The sequence below is a fragment of the Corythoichthys intestinalis genome, chromosome 4 (genome assembly GCF_030265065.1).
Source record: "Corythoichthys intestinalis isolate RoL2023-P3 chromosome 4, ASM3026506v1, whole genome shotgun sequence".
Lineage (NCBI taxonomy): Eukaryota > Metazoa > Chordata > Actinopteri > Syngnathiformes > Syngnathidae > Corythoichthys > Corythoichthys intestinalis.
The window spans coordinates 18412944-18430614 of NC_080398.1; the positions used below are offsets into that span (position 1 = coordinate 18412944).

General features: G+C 41.5%; 3 protein-coding genes across 6 annotated transcripts in view; 1 reads left to right on the forward strand and 2 right to left on the reverse strand.

The window, feature by feature from the left end:
- The window catches only part of dnah5 (dynein, axonemal, heavy chain 5), a 173918-nt gene extending 161355 nt beyond the window's left edge, over positions 1-12563 (reverse strand). The window contains exon 1 of the mRNA XM_057835038.1: positions 12474-12563. Coding sequence (XP_057691021.1) covers positions 12474-12563 — 90 coding nt within the window. The remainder of the gene's footprint in view (positions 1-12473) is intronic.
- On the reverse strand, positions 106-6795 carry LOC130915198 (uncharacterized). Its single transcript, XM_057835049.1, has 2 exons — positions 6493-6795; positions 106-6304 (listed from the first exon to the last, which is right to left on the reverse strand). Exon 2 carries the CDS (start codon positions 6100-6102, stop codon positions 109-111), a length of 5994 nt encoding a protein of 1997 aa, XP_057691032.1. The 5' UTR covers positions 6103-6304; positions 6493-6795; the 3' UTR covers positions 106-108.
- A 3993-nt stretch (positions 12564-16556) lies between the features above and the next one.
- Positions 16557-17671, forward strand: part of triob (trio Rho guanine nucleotide exchange factor b) — a 192518-nt gene continuing 191403 nt past the window's right edge. For 2 of the 4 annotated variants that reach the window (XR_009063064.1, XR_009063065.1), the window contains exon 1: positions 16557-17097. Coding sequence is in view for 2 of the 4 variants with exons in the window: in XM_057835071.1 (XP_057691054.1) it covers positions 17028-17097 (70 nt within the window). In the remaining 2 variants the exon portion in view is untranslated. The remainder of the gene's footprint in view (positions 17098-17671) is intronic. The other 2 variants (XM_057835071.1, XM_057835068.1) reach the window with 2 other exon arrangements.

Genomic DNA, 17671 nt, shown 5'->3' on the forward strand with positions numbered 1-17671 from the left:
CTTATGAATTACTTTTGTCTTTTTAACAAAAAGGCATGACACTCCCCGCTTGATATAATTACATTATATCACTATTAAACGAGAAACATATGACATCACATGTGGTATTCAGTTAATATCTGAAAGTAAAACAACAATTTCTGACACAGGTCTTAAGAACACTTTGGCTGTGCCATCTCTCACGATCCGCACTTCAACTTTGCGGACCCTATTGTCACCGCTGGGTACAGTTCTAACTATCAGTCCCATTGGCCATTCGTTCCTGTGTGCTTGAGCATCTTTCAACAGGACAATATCTCCTTCTTTCACATTCGGTTGATTGTTCGTCCATTTTGAACGTTTTTGCAAGCTAGACAAATATTCCATTTTCCATCTTTTCCAAAACGTGTCCGCCAGATGTTGGACCCGTTTCCATTGTTTCCCATATAGCTGACCCTGGGAAAAGTTTCCGGACGGAGCTGAAACGGAACTTGCCTTTTGAGTTAGTAGCATTGCTGGAGTGAGTACTGTTGGGGACTCAGGATCTGTGGACACTGGGACTAGAGGTCTTGCATTCATAATAGCCATCACTTCAGCCATGAATGTGCTTAAAATCTCATGAGATAGATTGGTCTGAGCATTTTTTGTCAACATAGCTTCCAGGATGCGCCTAGCTACCCCAATGAGACGTTCCCAAGACCCTCCCATGTGGGATGCATGAGGTGGGTTAAATGTCCATGCACATCCTTTCTCTTGAAGGAACTTTCCTGTAGCTGACTTATCAGTGTCCAAGCCCAGTTCTTTACAAGCTCCAACAAAATTAGTTCCTCGGTCTGAACGCAAAAGTTTAGCTGGCCCACGAACTGCAAAAAATCTCCTTAATGCATTTATAAAGCTGTCAGTTGACATGCTTTCAATTAGCTCGATATGTACGGCCCTAGTTGTCATGCATGAGAAAATAACAGCCCACCGTTTGCTTAGTGCACTGCCACCTCTCATGCGACGTGTAACTATTGTCCATGGCCCGAACACGTCCAAGCCCACTGTTGTGAAAGGGGGCTCTGGAGTCACTCGGTCAGCAGGCAAATCAGCCATTTTCTGAAACTGCATTTTGCCACGCAACTTGCGGCAGGTGACACAGTTGTGTATCAAAGAAGAAACGAGCCGCTTACCTCCCACTATCCAGAACCCAGCACTACGGACAGCTCCTTCTGTGATGTGCCGTCCCTGATGAGCAGACTGTTCGTGGAAGTGTCGCACTAGGAGTGTGGCTACGTGACTGGAAGATGGGATGATCAGAGGGTGTTTTTCATCTTCATTAAGTTCAGCAGAAGATAGGCGCCCACCGATTCGCAAAAGTCCATCCTTGTCCAAAACTGGGTTAAGTTTCATGAGTGTCTCTTTTCTTGAACCAATCATTTTTCCCTGTTTTACTTTTTTAATGATCCCACTGTATGCATCCTGCTGGACTGATCTTATAATGATATTTTTGGCTTGAGTGAATTCTTCCATACTTGTTATGTGACTTGAAAACCCTGCTTTTCTTTGCTTAAAGAGGGCAACAAATTGAATGAGCCTGGATATTGCCTTGCATGCTGTTGTCCAGCTTGAGAACCTTTTGAAGCGCTCTGAACCAAGCTCTGACTCTAGTACTGAGGTAGTAAGCGTTTTTACTTCTTGACGCATTTCTTTGTCATTTTCGGGTTCGACAAGTGGGAACTGACTGACTTTGGGCGAGTCATTTGAATACAGAAATTTTGGCCCGGTGAACCAGTTACTGTTTTTGAGTTCAGCAGCTTGGAGTGACCTAGTCGCCTGATCTGCTGGGTTTAACTCTGTTGGCACGTAGCACCATTGTTCTGGTTGTGTAGATCTCCTAATTCGTGTGACTCGGTTGGCTACATACATGTAGAATCTTTTCGAAGAATTATGTATGTATCCTAACACAATACGGCTGTCGGTGAAAAACTTGACATTGTGAATTTGAATGTCCATCTCATCTCGGATTAACTCGTACATCTCTACTGCGAGCACGGCAGCACAAAGTTCAAGCCGAGGAACAGTGTGTGCCGGACGAGGAGCTAGTTTAGACTTTCCCATCACGAAGCCTACGTGATATTGGCCTTGACTGTCCACAGAGCGCAGGTAAGCTGCTGCCCCTATCGCCACAGTTGATGCATCTGAGAAAACAAACAAATCATGACTTTGCATAGTACTCACTGAACCTGGCCCATAGCACCTTTTTATTTCCAGATCCTCAAGAGCATTCAAAGAGTCTTTCCACGAGATCCACAACTGCTCTTTTTCAGGGGGAAGATGTGCGTCCCAGTCTTTCTCATCACATGACAGTTCTCTGAGCAGTGCCTTGCCCTGCAGGATTATAGGAGCAGCAAATCCTAACGGGTCATAGAGGCTATTGATGGTCGATAGCACTCCTCTGCGTGTGAATGGTTTTGTTTCATTGGATACGCGATAAGTGAAACTGTCAGTTTCCAAATTCCAACAAAGTCCTAAGCTTTTCTGAACTGGAAGGGGATCAACTCCAAGGTCCAGATGTTTCAGTTCCTTTGCACGGTCCTCCATAGGAAATGCTTCCATGACCAAGCTGCAATTCGATGCAATTTTGTGAAGGTGCAGGTTGGATTCTGCTAACAAGTTTTTTGTTCTTGTTAACAGGTCAATTGCATGTTCTGGAGTAGGAACAGATGTAAGTCCATCGTCAACATAGAACTGTGTCTCGACAAACTGTCTAGCATCTGTGCCGTGTTCTTGCTCACCCTCCTCTGCTGCCCGGCGCATACAGTAAATGGCAACAGCAGGTGATGGACTGTTACCGAAGACATGTACTTTCATTCGGTATTCCACTACATTTTTTGTAAGGTCATTGTCTTTAAACCAGAGGTAGCGAAGATAGTCCCTGTGGTCTTCGCACACCTCAAAGCAATAAAACATTTGCTGAATGTCCGCTGTTAAGGCAACTGGTTCCTTCCGGAATCGCATCAAGACACCTAACAGGGAATTGTTCAGATCGGGTCCACTTAATAGCACTTGGTTAAGGGACGTACCATCACACTCTGCACTAGAATCGAACACGACTCTAATTTGATCTGGTTTCTGCGGGTGATATACGCCAAATGTTGGCAAATACCAGTGTTCTTTACCTTCAGGTAGAGGCGGTGCAAGTTCAGCTTGATCATTATCCAGCATTTTCTGCATAAATTGGATGTAATGCTCTTTCATTTTTGGTTTCTTTTCCAAAGTCTTTTTAAGTGAATAGAGACGCTTCAGGGTTGCATCTCTATTGTTTGGAAGCCTCCTCCTTGGTCTGCGGAAAGGCAAAGGAGCGACCCAATTGTTCTCTTTGTTTTTGCTCACGTTGTTCTTCATGATCGTTAGGAAGGTTTTGTCATCTATGGACAGTGCTACCTTGTCATCTGATTCATCTCTGTCAAACACAGATTGACCTAGCTTGTCTGTGATGTCTACAGAGTCCATTCTGTTTGTACTTGTCAGTATGTTTTGCTCAATCCCAACACTATGGTCCTCTTTTACAGTAATGACATTTGGACATGGCTGAAGAAAGGTTGTGCGCCCATTGTCCAACATGTGCGTTTTGTAAACATTGACCTCTGTGTTGCCGTGAATCTTGCCTAAACATACCTCCCCCACTACAACCCAACCCAAATCCAGTCTTTGGGCGTAGGGAGCGTTGTTGGGCCCGTTAATCTGCTCACGTACCTTATGAACCCTGAGAACGTCTCTTCCCAGGAGTAGAAGGATTGGAGCGTGGTGATCAATGGGTTGAATTTTGTCTGCAATTCTGAAGAGATGAGGATGGTGCTTTGCAATCTCAGGTGATGGTATTTCTGATCTGTCATCGAGTATTGAGTCACATTCAATCAAAGGAGGCAGTTTGATGTCAGTTTTGCCATCCATTGACTGTATGAAGAAGTTTGCTGCTCTTCTGCCTGAGGTTTCTGCCTTTCCAGAACATGTTTTCAGGGTGTATGGAGCAGGTTTGGCCTTGATTTCAAACAAATTAAAGAACTCTGTTCTTGCCAGGGACCTATTGCTTTGTTCATCGATCACTGCGTACATATTTAGCATTTTGTGTTTTTGGCCTTCTGGATAAGCTCTCACTAAACAGATTTTGGAGCAAGAGCGAGGGCTTTCATTTTGACCGCATACTTCCGTACACATGGAAAGCACTGCAGTTTCCTGCTCAGTAACTGAACTTTCTGAGACGTCATTTTTGGGAACAGAAGTGGGACCTGGATGAAGTGCCCACACGTGGTTAGGACTGTTGCACTCAACACACTTGACTGCCACCTTGCAATCTTTTGCAACATGTTGTACTGAGCCACAACACCTATAACAAATGCGATGCTCTTTGAGGAAGGCGCGGCGCTCTTCCATAGGCTTGTCTCTAAACAGTTTGCATTTTTTGAGAGGATGTGGCTTTTTGTGAATTGGGCATTGCCGATCTGGCTCCTCTATTTTATTTTGGTCAGGCCCACTCTGATTTTCGATTGCAACGTCTGTTCTGTGTACTGTCACAGCAAATTTACGATTGTGTGGTGTCGACCTCTCTGTGCGGCTGGACGTTTGAGCGTTACTGTTGTATAAGGCGAAGCTCGGATCATTTCGCATTTTCGCCTGTTGCTGTACAAACTGCACGAAAACTGAGAAAGGGGGAAACGGCACACTGTAAGTGTCTTTATATTGTGAGCCCACTACTGTCCACCTTTCTTGTAAATTAAAGGGGAGTTTTTCAACTATTTGCCTTACCCCTCGTGCCGTGTCAAGATACGCAAGCCCTGGAAGTGTTCCGTCTGATTTTGCCCACTCTAACTCTAACAAGATGTCACCAAGTTCTCTAAGCTTGGTTGGATCTTTATTTGTTAGTCTTGGGAACTCTTCTATCTTTTTTAGAAGTGCATCTTCGATCGCTTCTGAGGATCCATAACACTCTTCGAGGCGTTCCCAAATCATTTTTGTACCTTTAGCGGGATTAAGAGTGTGAACTATGCGGATTCTTTTAGCTTGTTCTGCTGATTTTGGCCCCAACCACTTTGTTAGTAAGTCTAATTCCTCTCTAGCGGACAAATTCAGATCTTTTGTCGAGCTGACGAAGGACGCCTTCCAAGCTCGGAGGTTTTCTGGTTTATCATCAAATTGCAGTAAACCAGTACTGACCAATTCTTTGCGTATGAGATATTTAGCGAACTCTGCTGCTCCATTTAGTTCAATTTGGTTGTTTTTTGCCGGTTGAAACGTATGAGCGTGTGGGTTCAAAGATTGGGTGTTATTTATATTTTGATTTATTTTCATTTCGTGTTTGACGCCCTGAATCGTGGGTTCTGAGACGTGCGAAGTTTCGGCTTTAACTCTGACATGTTCATTTGTGACTTGCATGTCCGAGCTATTAACTACTGTTTTTGATGACACTAATAATTTGTGTTGCTGTTCAACATATTCACTAGTGCGCTGTATTGAATTCAAAGGCACATTTTCAATTTGAGGTTCTATGTCTGACTCCCCGCTCTGACGTTCTACTTCTTCGTAGGCTGCAGCTTCAGCTTCAGCTGCAGCTATTTCTTTTTCACATTTCAGAACGTGGAGACTAGCCTCTAATTCTGCTCTTTGCCTCATCATGTTAGCTTCCTTTTCAGCAAAGCTAAGTTGGGCCTTGGCTGCCTGAGCTTTGGCGTAAGCCCTTGTTGCTGAGAAAACCGACGATGAAGATGAGTGTGACCGCCGACTGGGAGCGCTGGACCTAGTGCTGCGTGGAGGTGAAGGCTGTCGTCGAGGCGAGGACCACTGTTGAGGCGAAAGTTGTTGGCGAGGCGAAGACCACTGTTGAGGTGAAGGCTGTCGCCGCGGTGAAGGCTGCTGCCGAGGTGAAGGCTGACGCTGCGGTGAAGGCCGCTGTTGAGGTGAAGACCGCTGTTGAGGTGAAGAACGTTGCTCCATCGACGACGGCTGGACTGTAGGGTCTAGTCGATCTGTGGCTGTCCCGGCGTCCAGTTCGTCTTCCGAGTCGATTTGTGGCTGGAGGGCTGCTTCATCTTCAGTCTGTTGGTCGTAACCTCCCAGATAGCTTCTTCCTGAGCGGAGACTCATGTTGCCTCGATATAGCTCTGTGCTGCTGGAGCCTGCTGAGTAATCGTCTTTTTACTGTGCTGTCCTCACAACACGTCACGTGTGTTGCTATACAGCCAGCGAACCAATAAATGAAACTCTCCAAAGACAAGGCGTACTTTTCTTGATTTTATGGAGGTCTCAATTTGTGTGTATAACGTATGTTGTTGTTGTGATGCGGTAACTGAAATACAATACGAAATATAAATTAATAATACATTCAAAATGTTATACATTAATATCTTGCACGTGTGAGTAGCTTAGCACAAACACAATGTCTCCAGTCATATCAATGAATAACGAAAAAGTTCGCCATAAACAAAACACACATTTTTCCTTCAAACTCAACATACAAACCAACTAAAAACTCACAAAGACGAAGGTTAGCCAAGGCTTAGCCGGCAGAGCAAGTTCGTCGATGTTTTAAGCCTCGCAGGCGCTGAGAAACATGCTTGGAAGGAGGAAAAAAGGCTGGCGACAAAGATCGCTAATTGCGACAGATGCTCTTGCTTTCAACATAAATGCACGTTTGCTGGAAAAGGCGAGGTCTCACTCGCTATCATTTTTAGATGAACTCTTTGGACTACAATATTTACATTTGAACTAACTTATAGAATTTTAACTAACTTATTAACTTATGAATTACTTTTGTCTTTTTAACAAAAAGGCATGACACGTACATACCTTGTAGTATTTCCTTGTAACAACAAAATCCATGTCAGCCCTTCTGCACTGAGCAACTGTAATACTATTTGTAATTTCACCTCATTTTGGTCACTCAAGTGGCCAGCGTTAATAGAGGCTGCGCACACACAGGTTGTTTCAATTTTGTCCACAAATGATCAACGAAGTGATAAGAACAAACATACAATCTTTTAGAAGAATCCTTAGGTTTTAGGCAAGCTCTTAACTTATTGTCTGCAGCTGGTTTCAATTTAGGGCGTGTGACGAAGTAGATCCACACTGGCACATTGTAGCTACTAGCTGGTCGCAGATCAAAACATTCCACTTCCAACCATATATATAGGTGCTTCCAGTTCACACATAGGACAGAAAGTCTCGGCAACTCATCTATGTCACGCTGAACTCATTATTGGAGATTCCGTGGGTTTGATTTTGCAGTTTTAACTTTGTCAACACACTGCTTACTTCAACCGCGCTTCATGTAGTTCTGTCTAAATCGGACGTTCGGTGCAGAAATGATCAAAGATGGCGCCGCCCATGTTTCGCTTAGAAAACTTGTTGATATGGTATCTTCTGCCCTCAGTTGAGCGTATGGCTACTCGACTTCGGCAGCGAGCTAAAGAGTTGAGCGTATGGCTACTCGACTTCGGCAGCGAGCTAAACCAACAAAGAAAAATGGAGGCCCAAACTCCTTCCTCTCATTTATTTCTTCGTGTGAACGTGTGTGTGCGTGTGGTGAAACTGAAACATACATAAAACACCAATGTTATACACAAAATAAAAGGTTCTATACAATAACATGTTTATGTAAATAACAGAAAACTGGCTCCATTATGAGCTAATAAAATGAAGTGGCTACTTTAGCTTAGCACAAAACGCGTGGGTTCGCGCCACATCAATAACAACAAAATAACAGAATAGACACACCAAAATCACGAATAACCCATTGTTAAAACGTACAAATTTACAGATTTTGTTTTGACAAGGGTTCCCAACGATGTATGGTGCAGAGGAGGTGTGCAACGTCTTAACACCTCAAGGCCTCTTTTCCAACTGAAATAAAAAGGTTCTTTCTGCCTGCTGCTTACAGCAAGTCGCCACTAGGGGAAGCCAAGCGCACCCAGCAATACCAACGAAAAACTGCAAAGTCAGAGTTACAATAGCGATATCCTGTGGACGGATGAACAATGTACAATCCTAGAAAGAAATTAAACCCACATAGTCAACATCAGACCAGAGGACATAACACAGTATATCTACAGTATATGCACTCGAGGGTTCTGCACAGTATTTTAGCTGTTCCTAGGACAGCACTCTTCTGGATTGAAGCTTCAGATGTTGTTCCTCGGATCTGCTGGAGTCTTTCTCCCTGTTTGGGTGTTACTGCCCGGAGGGCTTCCACTACCACGGGAACCACACGAGCCTTCACCTTCCAAATTCGTTCCAACTGCTCTTTCAGCACTCAGTACTTCACCACCTTCACCTTCCACATTTGCTCCAACTGCTCTTTCAGCCCTCAGTACTTCTCCACCTTCTCGTGTTCCTTCGTGCTTATGTTGGCATTAGCTGGTATTGCCACATCTATCACAGTTACATATACATATGTGTATATATATACAGATACTGTATACGTGTGGGTGGGTGGGTGTTGTGGTGGGGGTGCATGTGTAAGGCTTGATCTCCTTCACAATGCAATGTCCATGACAATTTTAGATATGTAAGTTTTCAGCATGTATTCTGTACTTAAAGACACTATAGTCATATTGTACATCCAACATTCGTTGTGCTGAAACTGATACATTTGGCAATACGAGAATCCTGACTGACAGCTGCAATATGTACATAAATTATGTATTTCCATCACAATCTATCAAAGCTAGACTGGTATGACAACTTCCATATATTCAATGAGAATGTCCACTGACCCTACATTCACATTAGGTCAATTCTTCATAACTCTCACTGTGGGAAATTGCTTTTGCGCCTGTCAATGGAAGCGAGTGCTTAGGACAGTGATTTTGACACAAATGAGTTATACCCTCAAAAAAATCATCTTACGCATACATATGCACATACACACCGACCTCCCACCAATTGATAATAAATTCCATTTGTTTTTGTGACATCCAGCAAATGAATGGTACATCTCTCTTCACATGGATTCAAATGATGGACTTTTATTGAAAAACATCATTGCGTAGCATTGCATTTAAAAACAGTTATTATATCAATTATTCAATACACCATGACTGATTTTCTGGATTGAACTGTCAGCTTGTGAGCTACCGTGAAACAGGAGACTGGCTGTGAATTATACATGTGTTGAGATCTAAGAAAGCTACAGAGAGAGGGAGCAAGAGGCTTTTCTGTTAAATTCAACACTCTGAAAAAGGCATTCAGAGATTATACATTTATCTATATTTTATTGTTTGTTTGTTTATTTATTTATTTGTAAAGTTAATTAATTTCAGTAAAAATAGTACACCAATTGGAAACAATTTTAAGTTATTTGACATTAAATGTATAATCATGGTTGTAGATTTCAGCGGTATTAGTATTGCATCAATATGAACGCTTTTTGCGATATGTAGTTTGCAATTGCATAAAATGAGACACGCTTACCTCAAAACACCACTCTTAACCAGCATGTTTTTAGAGTGTGATACCTTTGCAATAATTCATGATTTTAAGAGTACTGGATTCTGAAGCTGGATTCAATTACTTTCAATTTGGGGGAAACAAATGTTACTAACAAACATTTAGGATCAAGTCAGTGGTCACTGACATTGGATGAAAGTTCACGCTTTTTTCTAGTTCATCCTTGTGGGTTTTTTTTTTTTTTTTTTTTTTTTTTTTTCCATTCAAACCAGGCATGCGCAAACCTGGTGTGCACTTGGATAGAAACTTGATCTCCCCAAACGTTTCCCGTCCAATTGTCTAATTGTCCAGTGTAATATGTAAGTTAAAGAAATGTGGGGTGAAACGATCCAACATATATACAGTCTATAGGTCATAACCAGAGGTGGGTAGTAAAACATTACATGTACTCTGTTATATTTACTTGAGTAACTTTTTAAGAAAAATTTACTTCTAAGAGTGGTTTTACTAAGCCATACTTTTTACTTGTTTACATTTGTGAAGAAAAAAATGCTACTCTTACTCCCCTACTTTGGGCTACACAAGAGTCATTACATTTTTCCTGTACATATTAGATTTATTATGTTTTTGCAAGTGATGCCAAGAGTAGCTCTACCAATTGCCCCAATGAGACATCGCAACAATAACCACATGACTCCATTATACCAATCAGACGCACGCTCACCGTTTTATGATCACGCCACTGACTCCAGCCTGTTCAATCACGTGGTGTCTTTAAAGTACCGTATAAAAATGAATTATTTGACATAAAGAGCCTTCAACATGACTCGAAAGCGCGGATTTAAAGCTCTCTCCCAGTTTTTTTTGGCATTGATTGACCACAGAAAACATATATATGATCTTTTTAATTTCTTAATAGTAACTGTGAAGGAACTATTCACAATTCAAACTAAGAACTAATTTTCTTCACTAGTCCAATCATGCTCTTTGGATGAATCCAGATTCAGATTCAGAGATTTATTTGTCATTGACACCAGACAGATGCAATGAAATCCCATTCGATGAGTGAGCATCGGGACGCTGCAGACTTTTTTCCGCGCCGCCACTTCTCACTCTTCTTCAGGCAGGAAGAAGAAATCATAATAAATAATAATAAGGTAGAAATAATACTTTTTTTCTCTCGGCAAACTTCATTATTTTTTTCTTCTTTATTTTGTATTTCTTTTGCTTAATGTGGTTATGTAATAGGTTATAGACCCCAATCACGTGACGTCACAACTCCACCCCCCTGACTGGTGCCACCATATTGTCCGTCAGCTCATCGTGTTTACATATTACCGCTACGTACATTCCTCCTATTACTGCGTCTTTTTCTGCTTGTCAAAGGAATCACCGCCTAGTAAATGAACCCAAAAACCTTCCTGACAATCGTTAACATTGATTAATCAAAATGGTGAAGGCATGTGTGGCGGTTGGTTGCAGTAACAGAGAAGATAAACGGTCATTTTAGTAGTTGCTATGTGCCCATTGTTAAAAGGGCCAATCTCTAAAGCAGCACGGTTTGTTTATCTCGGTCCATGATGCGTTTGTGTCGACGCCGTTAGAGAGCGGCAAAAACATCAATATGATGCCAACACGATCGCAGACATCATCAGACGGAGACTACGAAGCTCATCGCCACGGTCGCGCAGCAAGAGGGTGAGCGCAAAAACAGGTGTTGTGCCGAAAAATAGCTGCCCTGCGTGAAATGTCCCCCTTGACAGGAGCGCCCACACGGAAACGACTTTCTTGTACCGTGAATATGTATTATTTTACTCTGCTTGAACTAATAAATGTCATACCTGTGTGATTGTCATTGGGATATGGTCGTGAAAACCTGTAGACTAATACATTTCTGTTCAAAGATGGTTATGTGGCCCAGTCCACGATTTGTTACTAAAATACAGTACTAATATTTTGTGTAATTATTTAAAAGTGATCTTACAGTCGTAAATCCCTTACTGTAATGCGTCCATAAAAACATTTGATGTTTTCACGTCAATAAAGCGTTATAAATAAGCGCTCCCGTCAGGGGAGACATTTCATGCGGGGCAGTTATTTTTCAGCACACACTGGCCCGTTGTCGATCAAGTTTCATTTTACAATCGTGACAACGGTGACGCTCAGCTGATCAAATGTCGGTTTACATTCGGGCCGGTGCTGATTTTGGGTACCCGACTCCTCATCGTGACATAAACTGGAGTATGATTGGAAATTTTGTGCTCTCAGAACGAGCTCTGACGCACGGGACGGGACCGGACGGGAGAAAACATCGGTTTGGGCATCAAATATGGATCTGGCGACTGGATCGACCGAAGCTTTTCCAAATAACTGCTTTTATGCAATTCATCCAATGAGTTTACAGTGTCTGAAAGCACCGGGGCTTCCATAATTTGCAAGTGAATCCACCTTTAGAAACTACGATCAATGACAATACGGACACACAATGACGGACAATATGGCGGCACAATACAGCGATCACGTGACGTTGGTGATGGTGATTGGGGTCTATTGTACAGTATCATTATAAGAACAGTTCATATAGATAACTCTGTGCTGAGAGTAAAAAAATACCATTAAAAAAAAAAAATCAAACAAAAATGTAAGCAGTTACTCACAAGGTTACTCATTACTTGAGTATTATTTTCACCAAATACTTTTTTACTTCTATTTGAGTACATTTTTTGGATGACTACTTTTACTTTTACTTGAGTAATATTATTCTGAAGTAACGCTACTCTTACTTGAGTAAAATTTTTGCCTACTCTACCCACTCCTGGTCATAACACGGCATTTTCTCATGTCAGTGACCTTTTCCATGCATCCTATTCACAAATCACAATCCAATCATCCTATACTGTAGAAATGCTGCTATCTAGTGGACTATTCATGGCAATGCATGATACCGCATTCATGAATCACAGCTGCAAAAGTCCAAATAGAAGTGATTCTAAAACTTTTCATGGGAAAAACACGCTTACGCTGTCTAGAAAAATGCCATCTCGAAATGCACAGCCTGCAGTCGCTCATACCTGCAGTTCCTTGAGGGACTCCACGGGCCCAGTTGCCTGGCTGCTTCGGTTCCTATAGCTGACTTTAACGGGGCGAGACGTTGCTGACATCCCTCATGTAGCGGCCCCACCCCCTTTCGTCGATTCCAGTTGATTTCGTCAACAAATGTTTTGATATGACGACTGTTTCTTCAAATCCCTCGAGATTTGGTTCTGCTGTTCCTTCATTTAGCCAGTAGTGGTCATTGTGCTGTTGTTAGTGGTTACCAAGGTTACGCACACAAGTGCGAGAGATATTTTTTCTTTAAATTGTACGAGCCAGTCCTTAAAAAATATTTAATAATAACAATAACGACCCCCGCGGAGATATGCTCTTCAGAATATGATTGAATGAATAATGTTGTTTAATGATTGAAAAAATAATGTGTTGAATTCTTTGCAATAAATGCAGGGGAGAAACTTGGTTTAGTCAGTCACCAGCTGTTATTAATAATCATATATGTAGGTATTGAAGTTTGTTATTATATAGCAGGTGACTTCAGCAGTGTTTGGTTCCTTTACACTGCTGGCCAAAAGTATTGCCCCCCCCCCCCCCCCCCCCAAGCAATTCTTTCAGATAATGCTAAATTTATCCGAGAAAATGATTGCCATTACAAATGCTTTGGTAGTAATGCCTTCATTTATTTTACTTGCAATGAAAAACAACAAAAGAGTATGTTTTTTTTTATTTTTTATTTTTTTTTAATCATTATCATTTTACACAAAATTCCAAAAACTGGCCGGACAAAAGTATTGTCACCCTCAGCCTAATACTTAGTAGCACAACCATTAGACAAAATAACTGTGAACAACTGCTTCTGGTATCCATGAGAATTTTAGACCATTCTTCTTTGGCCAACTGCTTCAGGTCTCTGAGATTTGAAGGGTGCCCTCTCCAAACTGCCATTTTCAGCTCTCTCCACAGTTGTTCTATTCAGGTCTGGACTCATTGCTAGCCACTTTAGAAGCCTCCAATGCTTTCTCTCAAACCATTTCTAGTGCTTTTTAAAGTGTGTTTTGGGTTATTGTCCTGCTGAAAGACCCATGACCTCTGAGGCAATACATTATACTGCAAAATTTGTTGGTAGTCTTCAGACTTCATAATGCCATGCACAGGGTCAAGCAGTCCAGTGCCACAGGCAGCAAAGCAACCCCAAAACATCAGGGAACCTCCACCATGTTTGACTGTTGGGACTTGTGTTTTTTCTTTGAAGGACTCGTTTTTGTTTCTGTAAACTCTATGTTGATGCCTTTTCCCCAAAAGCTCTACTTTTGTCTCATCTGACCAGAGAACATTCTTCCAAAACGTTTTTGGCTTTCTCAGGTACGTTTTGGCAAACCCCCGCCTGGCTTTTTTATATATCTGGGTCAGAAGTGGGGTCTTCCTGGGTATCCTACCATAGAGTCCCTTTTCATTCAGATGCTGACAGATAGTACGGGTTGACACTGTTGTATCTGCGGACTGCGGGAAAGCTTAAACTTGTTTGGATGTCAGTCGAGGTTCTTTATTCACCATCCGCACAATCTTTCATTGAAATCTCGTTAATTTTTCTTTTCCGTCCACATCTAGGGGGGTTAGCCACAGTGCCATGGGCTTTACACTTATTGATGACACTGTGCACGGTAGACACAGGAACATTCAGGTCTTTGGAGATGGAATTGTAACCTTGAGATCGCCCATGCTTCTTCACAATTTTGCTTCTCAGGTCCTCAGAGTTCTTTGGTCTTCTTTCTTAATGCTCAATGTGCTACACACAAGGACACAGGACAGAGGTTGAGTCAACTTTAATCAATTTTAACTGGCGGCAAGTGTGATTTAGTTATTGCCACCACCTCTTATGTGCCACAGGTAAGTAACAGGCGCTGTTAATTACACAAATTAGAGAAGCATCACATGATTTTTGATAGGGTGCCAATACTTTTGTCCGGCCCATTTTTGGAGTTTTGTGTAAAATGATAATGATTTAATTTTTTTCCCCATTCTCTTTGGTGTTGTTTTTTTTTTTTTTTTTTGTCATTTCAAGCAAAATAAATGAAGATATTACAACCAAAGCATTTGTAATAGCAATCATTTCTTGGAGAAAATGAGCCTTATCTGACAGAATTGCAGGGGTGCCAATACTTTTGGCCAGCATTGTAAATTAATCATGATGATGTATTTATCTCTCTCGCATATTTAACAGTTGTTATCATCATCATCATCATTATTATACTGTATTTTTCGGACTATAAGTCGCAGTTTTTTTCATAGTGGCTGGGGGTGCGACTTATACTCTGGAGTGACTTATGTGTGAAATTATTAACACATATGTTATATCATTTCACATGTTATCTTGGTGTTTTGGAGTGACACTGATGGTTTGGTAAACTTGTTAGCATGTTCTTTATGTTATAGTTATCTGAATAACTCTTAATAGCTATGTTATGTTAACATACCGGCCACGTCCGCATTGCGTTGTTCATGTAACATTATCATACTGTTCACTTATTCAGCATGTTGTTCTCTATTGTATTTTTATTTTAAATTGCCTTTCAAGATGACATATCTGTTCTATGTGTTGGATTTCATTAAGTAAATTTCCCCCCCAAAACGCGACTTATACTCCAGTGTGACTTATATATGTTTTTTACCTCTTCAATGAGCATTTTATGGCTGGTGTGACTTATACTCAGGTGCGGCTTATAGTCCGAAAATACGGGTAATTATTATCATTATTAGTATTATTATTATTATCAGAAGTTGTAAGAGGAAGAGAGTTTTGCTGTTTTTGTTGTTGCATGGTAGACAGTTTGTACGTTTTTTTAATTTCATGTACAAACAAAATGATCAGGAAGTTATTGCCAGACTTTTTTCAATTTACGTCTTTAAGTGATACCCATTTTAACCCTTTGAACTCATTGAACTCACTGTCCGCCACTGACGACTCTAGTCATCCAATCCATTTTGACTAGGAAGGCTGGCAGCGAATGATCACTGCCATCCCCCAAAATGGACAGGACGTCTATTGCACTGTCCATGCACTGAATAGTCACTGCCAATTCTCCCAGTTTTATGGAATTTAAGGTCTATCGTAAGTGGCAGACAATGAGTTGGACACTGTGAAATAAATAAATAAAAATCTTAAAAATATTAGTGCATTTTTGTTTTTATTCATTCTGATTTTATAAATTTTGCTTCTATTAAATTTTATTAGTTCACATATGTAACTTAATTTATAAAAATATAATAATAAGTACAATACACATTAATAATAAAAGAATGGGTTTTAGTTTTTTTTTTCTTAACTAAATTTTAATTTGGTTTCATTAACATTTTACTAATTTATAAATATTTAATGAGATTCATAATTATCAACTTTAGAGTGCTATCGGGGGACATAACCAGCGTGTATTTATGTTTTTATTCATTTTTATTTTTGTTTGTTTGCTTGCATTAATGTTTTCTTTTTTTGTCCAGCTCAGATGGAATATTTTCTTTTTTTGTCCAGCTCAGATGGAATATAAATGATAGAAGCATTCTATTAATTTATCAATTAGTATTGAATTTTTTTTTTAAATAGGCTTTTATTGGGGGCCATGACCAGAGTGTTTGTTTTTATTCATTTTAATTGTATTAATATTCTTCTTGTCACATTTGATAAATATAAAAAAAAGTATTTTCAAAAATGTTTACAAATATAAAATCAATATTAAACAATGCTAATATAATAATATGAAAATCAAGTTTTTTTAATGACCAAAAATAGTAATAATAATTGCCCTGTGAGAAAATAGCCCTGAAGCAAAACAAGTACAAGTGTTGAAGTCCGCCACTAGGTGGCAGCAGCGCACTGTAACGCATCGACAAGCTCCAAGGAAGTATTGTCAGGAAAAGGAGAACCAGATTAGCATTGTGGGCCAAATGACCTCATACTGTGGCATCGTCCTCCTGAAAGCCGACAGAGATAGGCACGAACGCTGCATATATGATTGTGTGGATGTTTGACGTCCAAAAATATATTTCCTCACTCATTTGCTCGTGAGTCCAAGATCTGACACGCCTACGCCGGACGCTAAGCAGAGCTGTCAATGAGCTCATCATGTGCGTTTCATCTCGTGTGAAAAACCAGGAGAATGACACTCCCTCACGGCCCGCATCAGCACCGCAGTGACGTGGGAGGGGGATAAATCCAAAGTGGTGCACAATGCACCAACCCCACCTCCTCCATGAACGGAATCCCAGGATATCCCACCCCCAATCGTTTCCAATCCTCCTCCCCTATTTTCTTTTTTCATCCACCTTCTCACTACAGTATCTATCACCCCTCCCTTCTCTTCCTCCGTTCAACTCGGGAGCGCCGCCGCTCGGTCGTGAGGGTTTCTCCCTTCTCGGTCAAAATGGAGGAGGAGGTCTTTGGCTTAATGAGGGGAGCGCCGATTCTACGGTCGAATCTGCGCCGATGAAAGGCTCAGGCTCAGTCGTATGAGAAGAGCCTATACCGAATCGCTCCGGTTTGTGGATTTTCGGGGGGCTGGTTCGCGCACGAAAGCGCAGCCATGAGCGCGGCGGAGGGGCTGGATGAAGCTGCAAAGGACGCTCCAGACGTAGCGGCGTTTTTCAAATCCGGTAAGTCAGGAAGGGGCGAGTCTCGCTCCAAGCCAGGGGGAGTAACGGCACGACTGTCGGTGTGCTCACCAGCGGGTTGTATCGGTGTTAGCTGGCCTCACGGTAACTCTCGATGAGCACGAGACCTTTGGCCGCATTTGATTCCACCGGCTTGTCATGCTGTAGATCACAACCATTTATGATAGACTAAATGTGCGTGATCAAGTGCTGCGTGGCCGCCTTGGAGATAGACCGTCATGCACGGATTGCTGCACCTTATGAAACCAAACTGGACACGTATCATCAATACATTACGAAGAACAGGCCAATAATGTTTTATTCATTCATGAAAGGGCAATGTAACGCACGCACGAGGCCTCTCTGACATGATGGACGTCACCACCATCATCATAACGAATTGCCAAGCCCTTCTGTAACAATGCATTCAAAACATAGACACGTTTTATGGCCCTGCACTGGTGGGTGACATCATACACTAGTGTTGTTGTGATGATACTTGAGAGAAAAGAGCTATAATCATCTGATTTGTATTACCAGGCATGCATGGTGTCATTTCATCCCCTCAGTGTCAAAC

Excerpts from the sequence above, each read along its gene's own strand:
- LOC130915198 (XM_057835049.1), bottom strand. The coding sequence starts at position 6,102 with ATGAGTCTCCGCTCAGGAAGAAGCTATCTGGGAGGTTACGACCAACAG.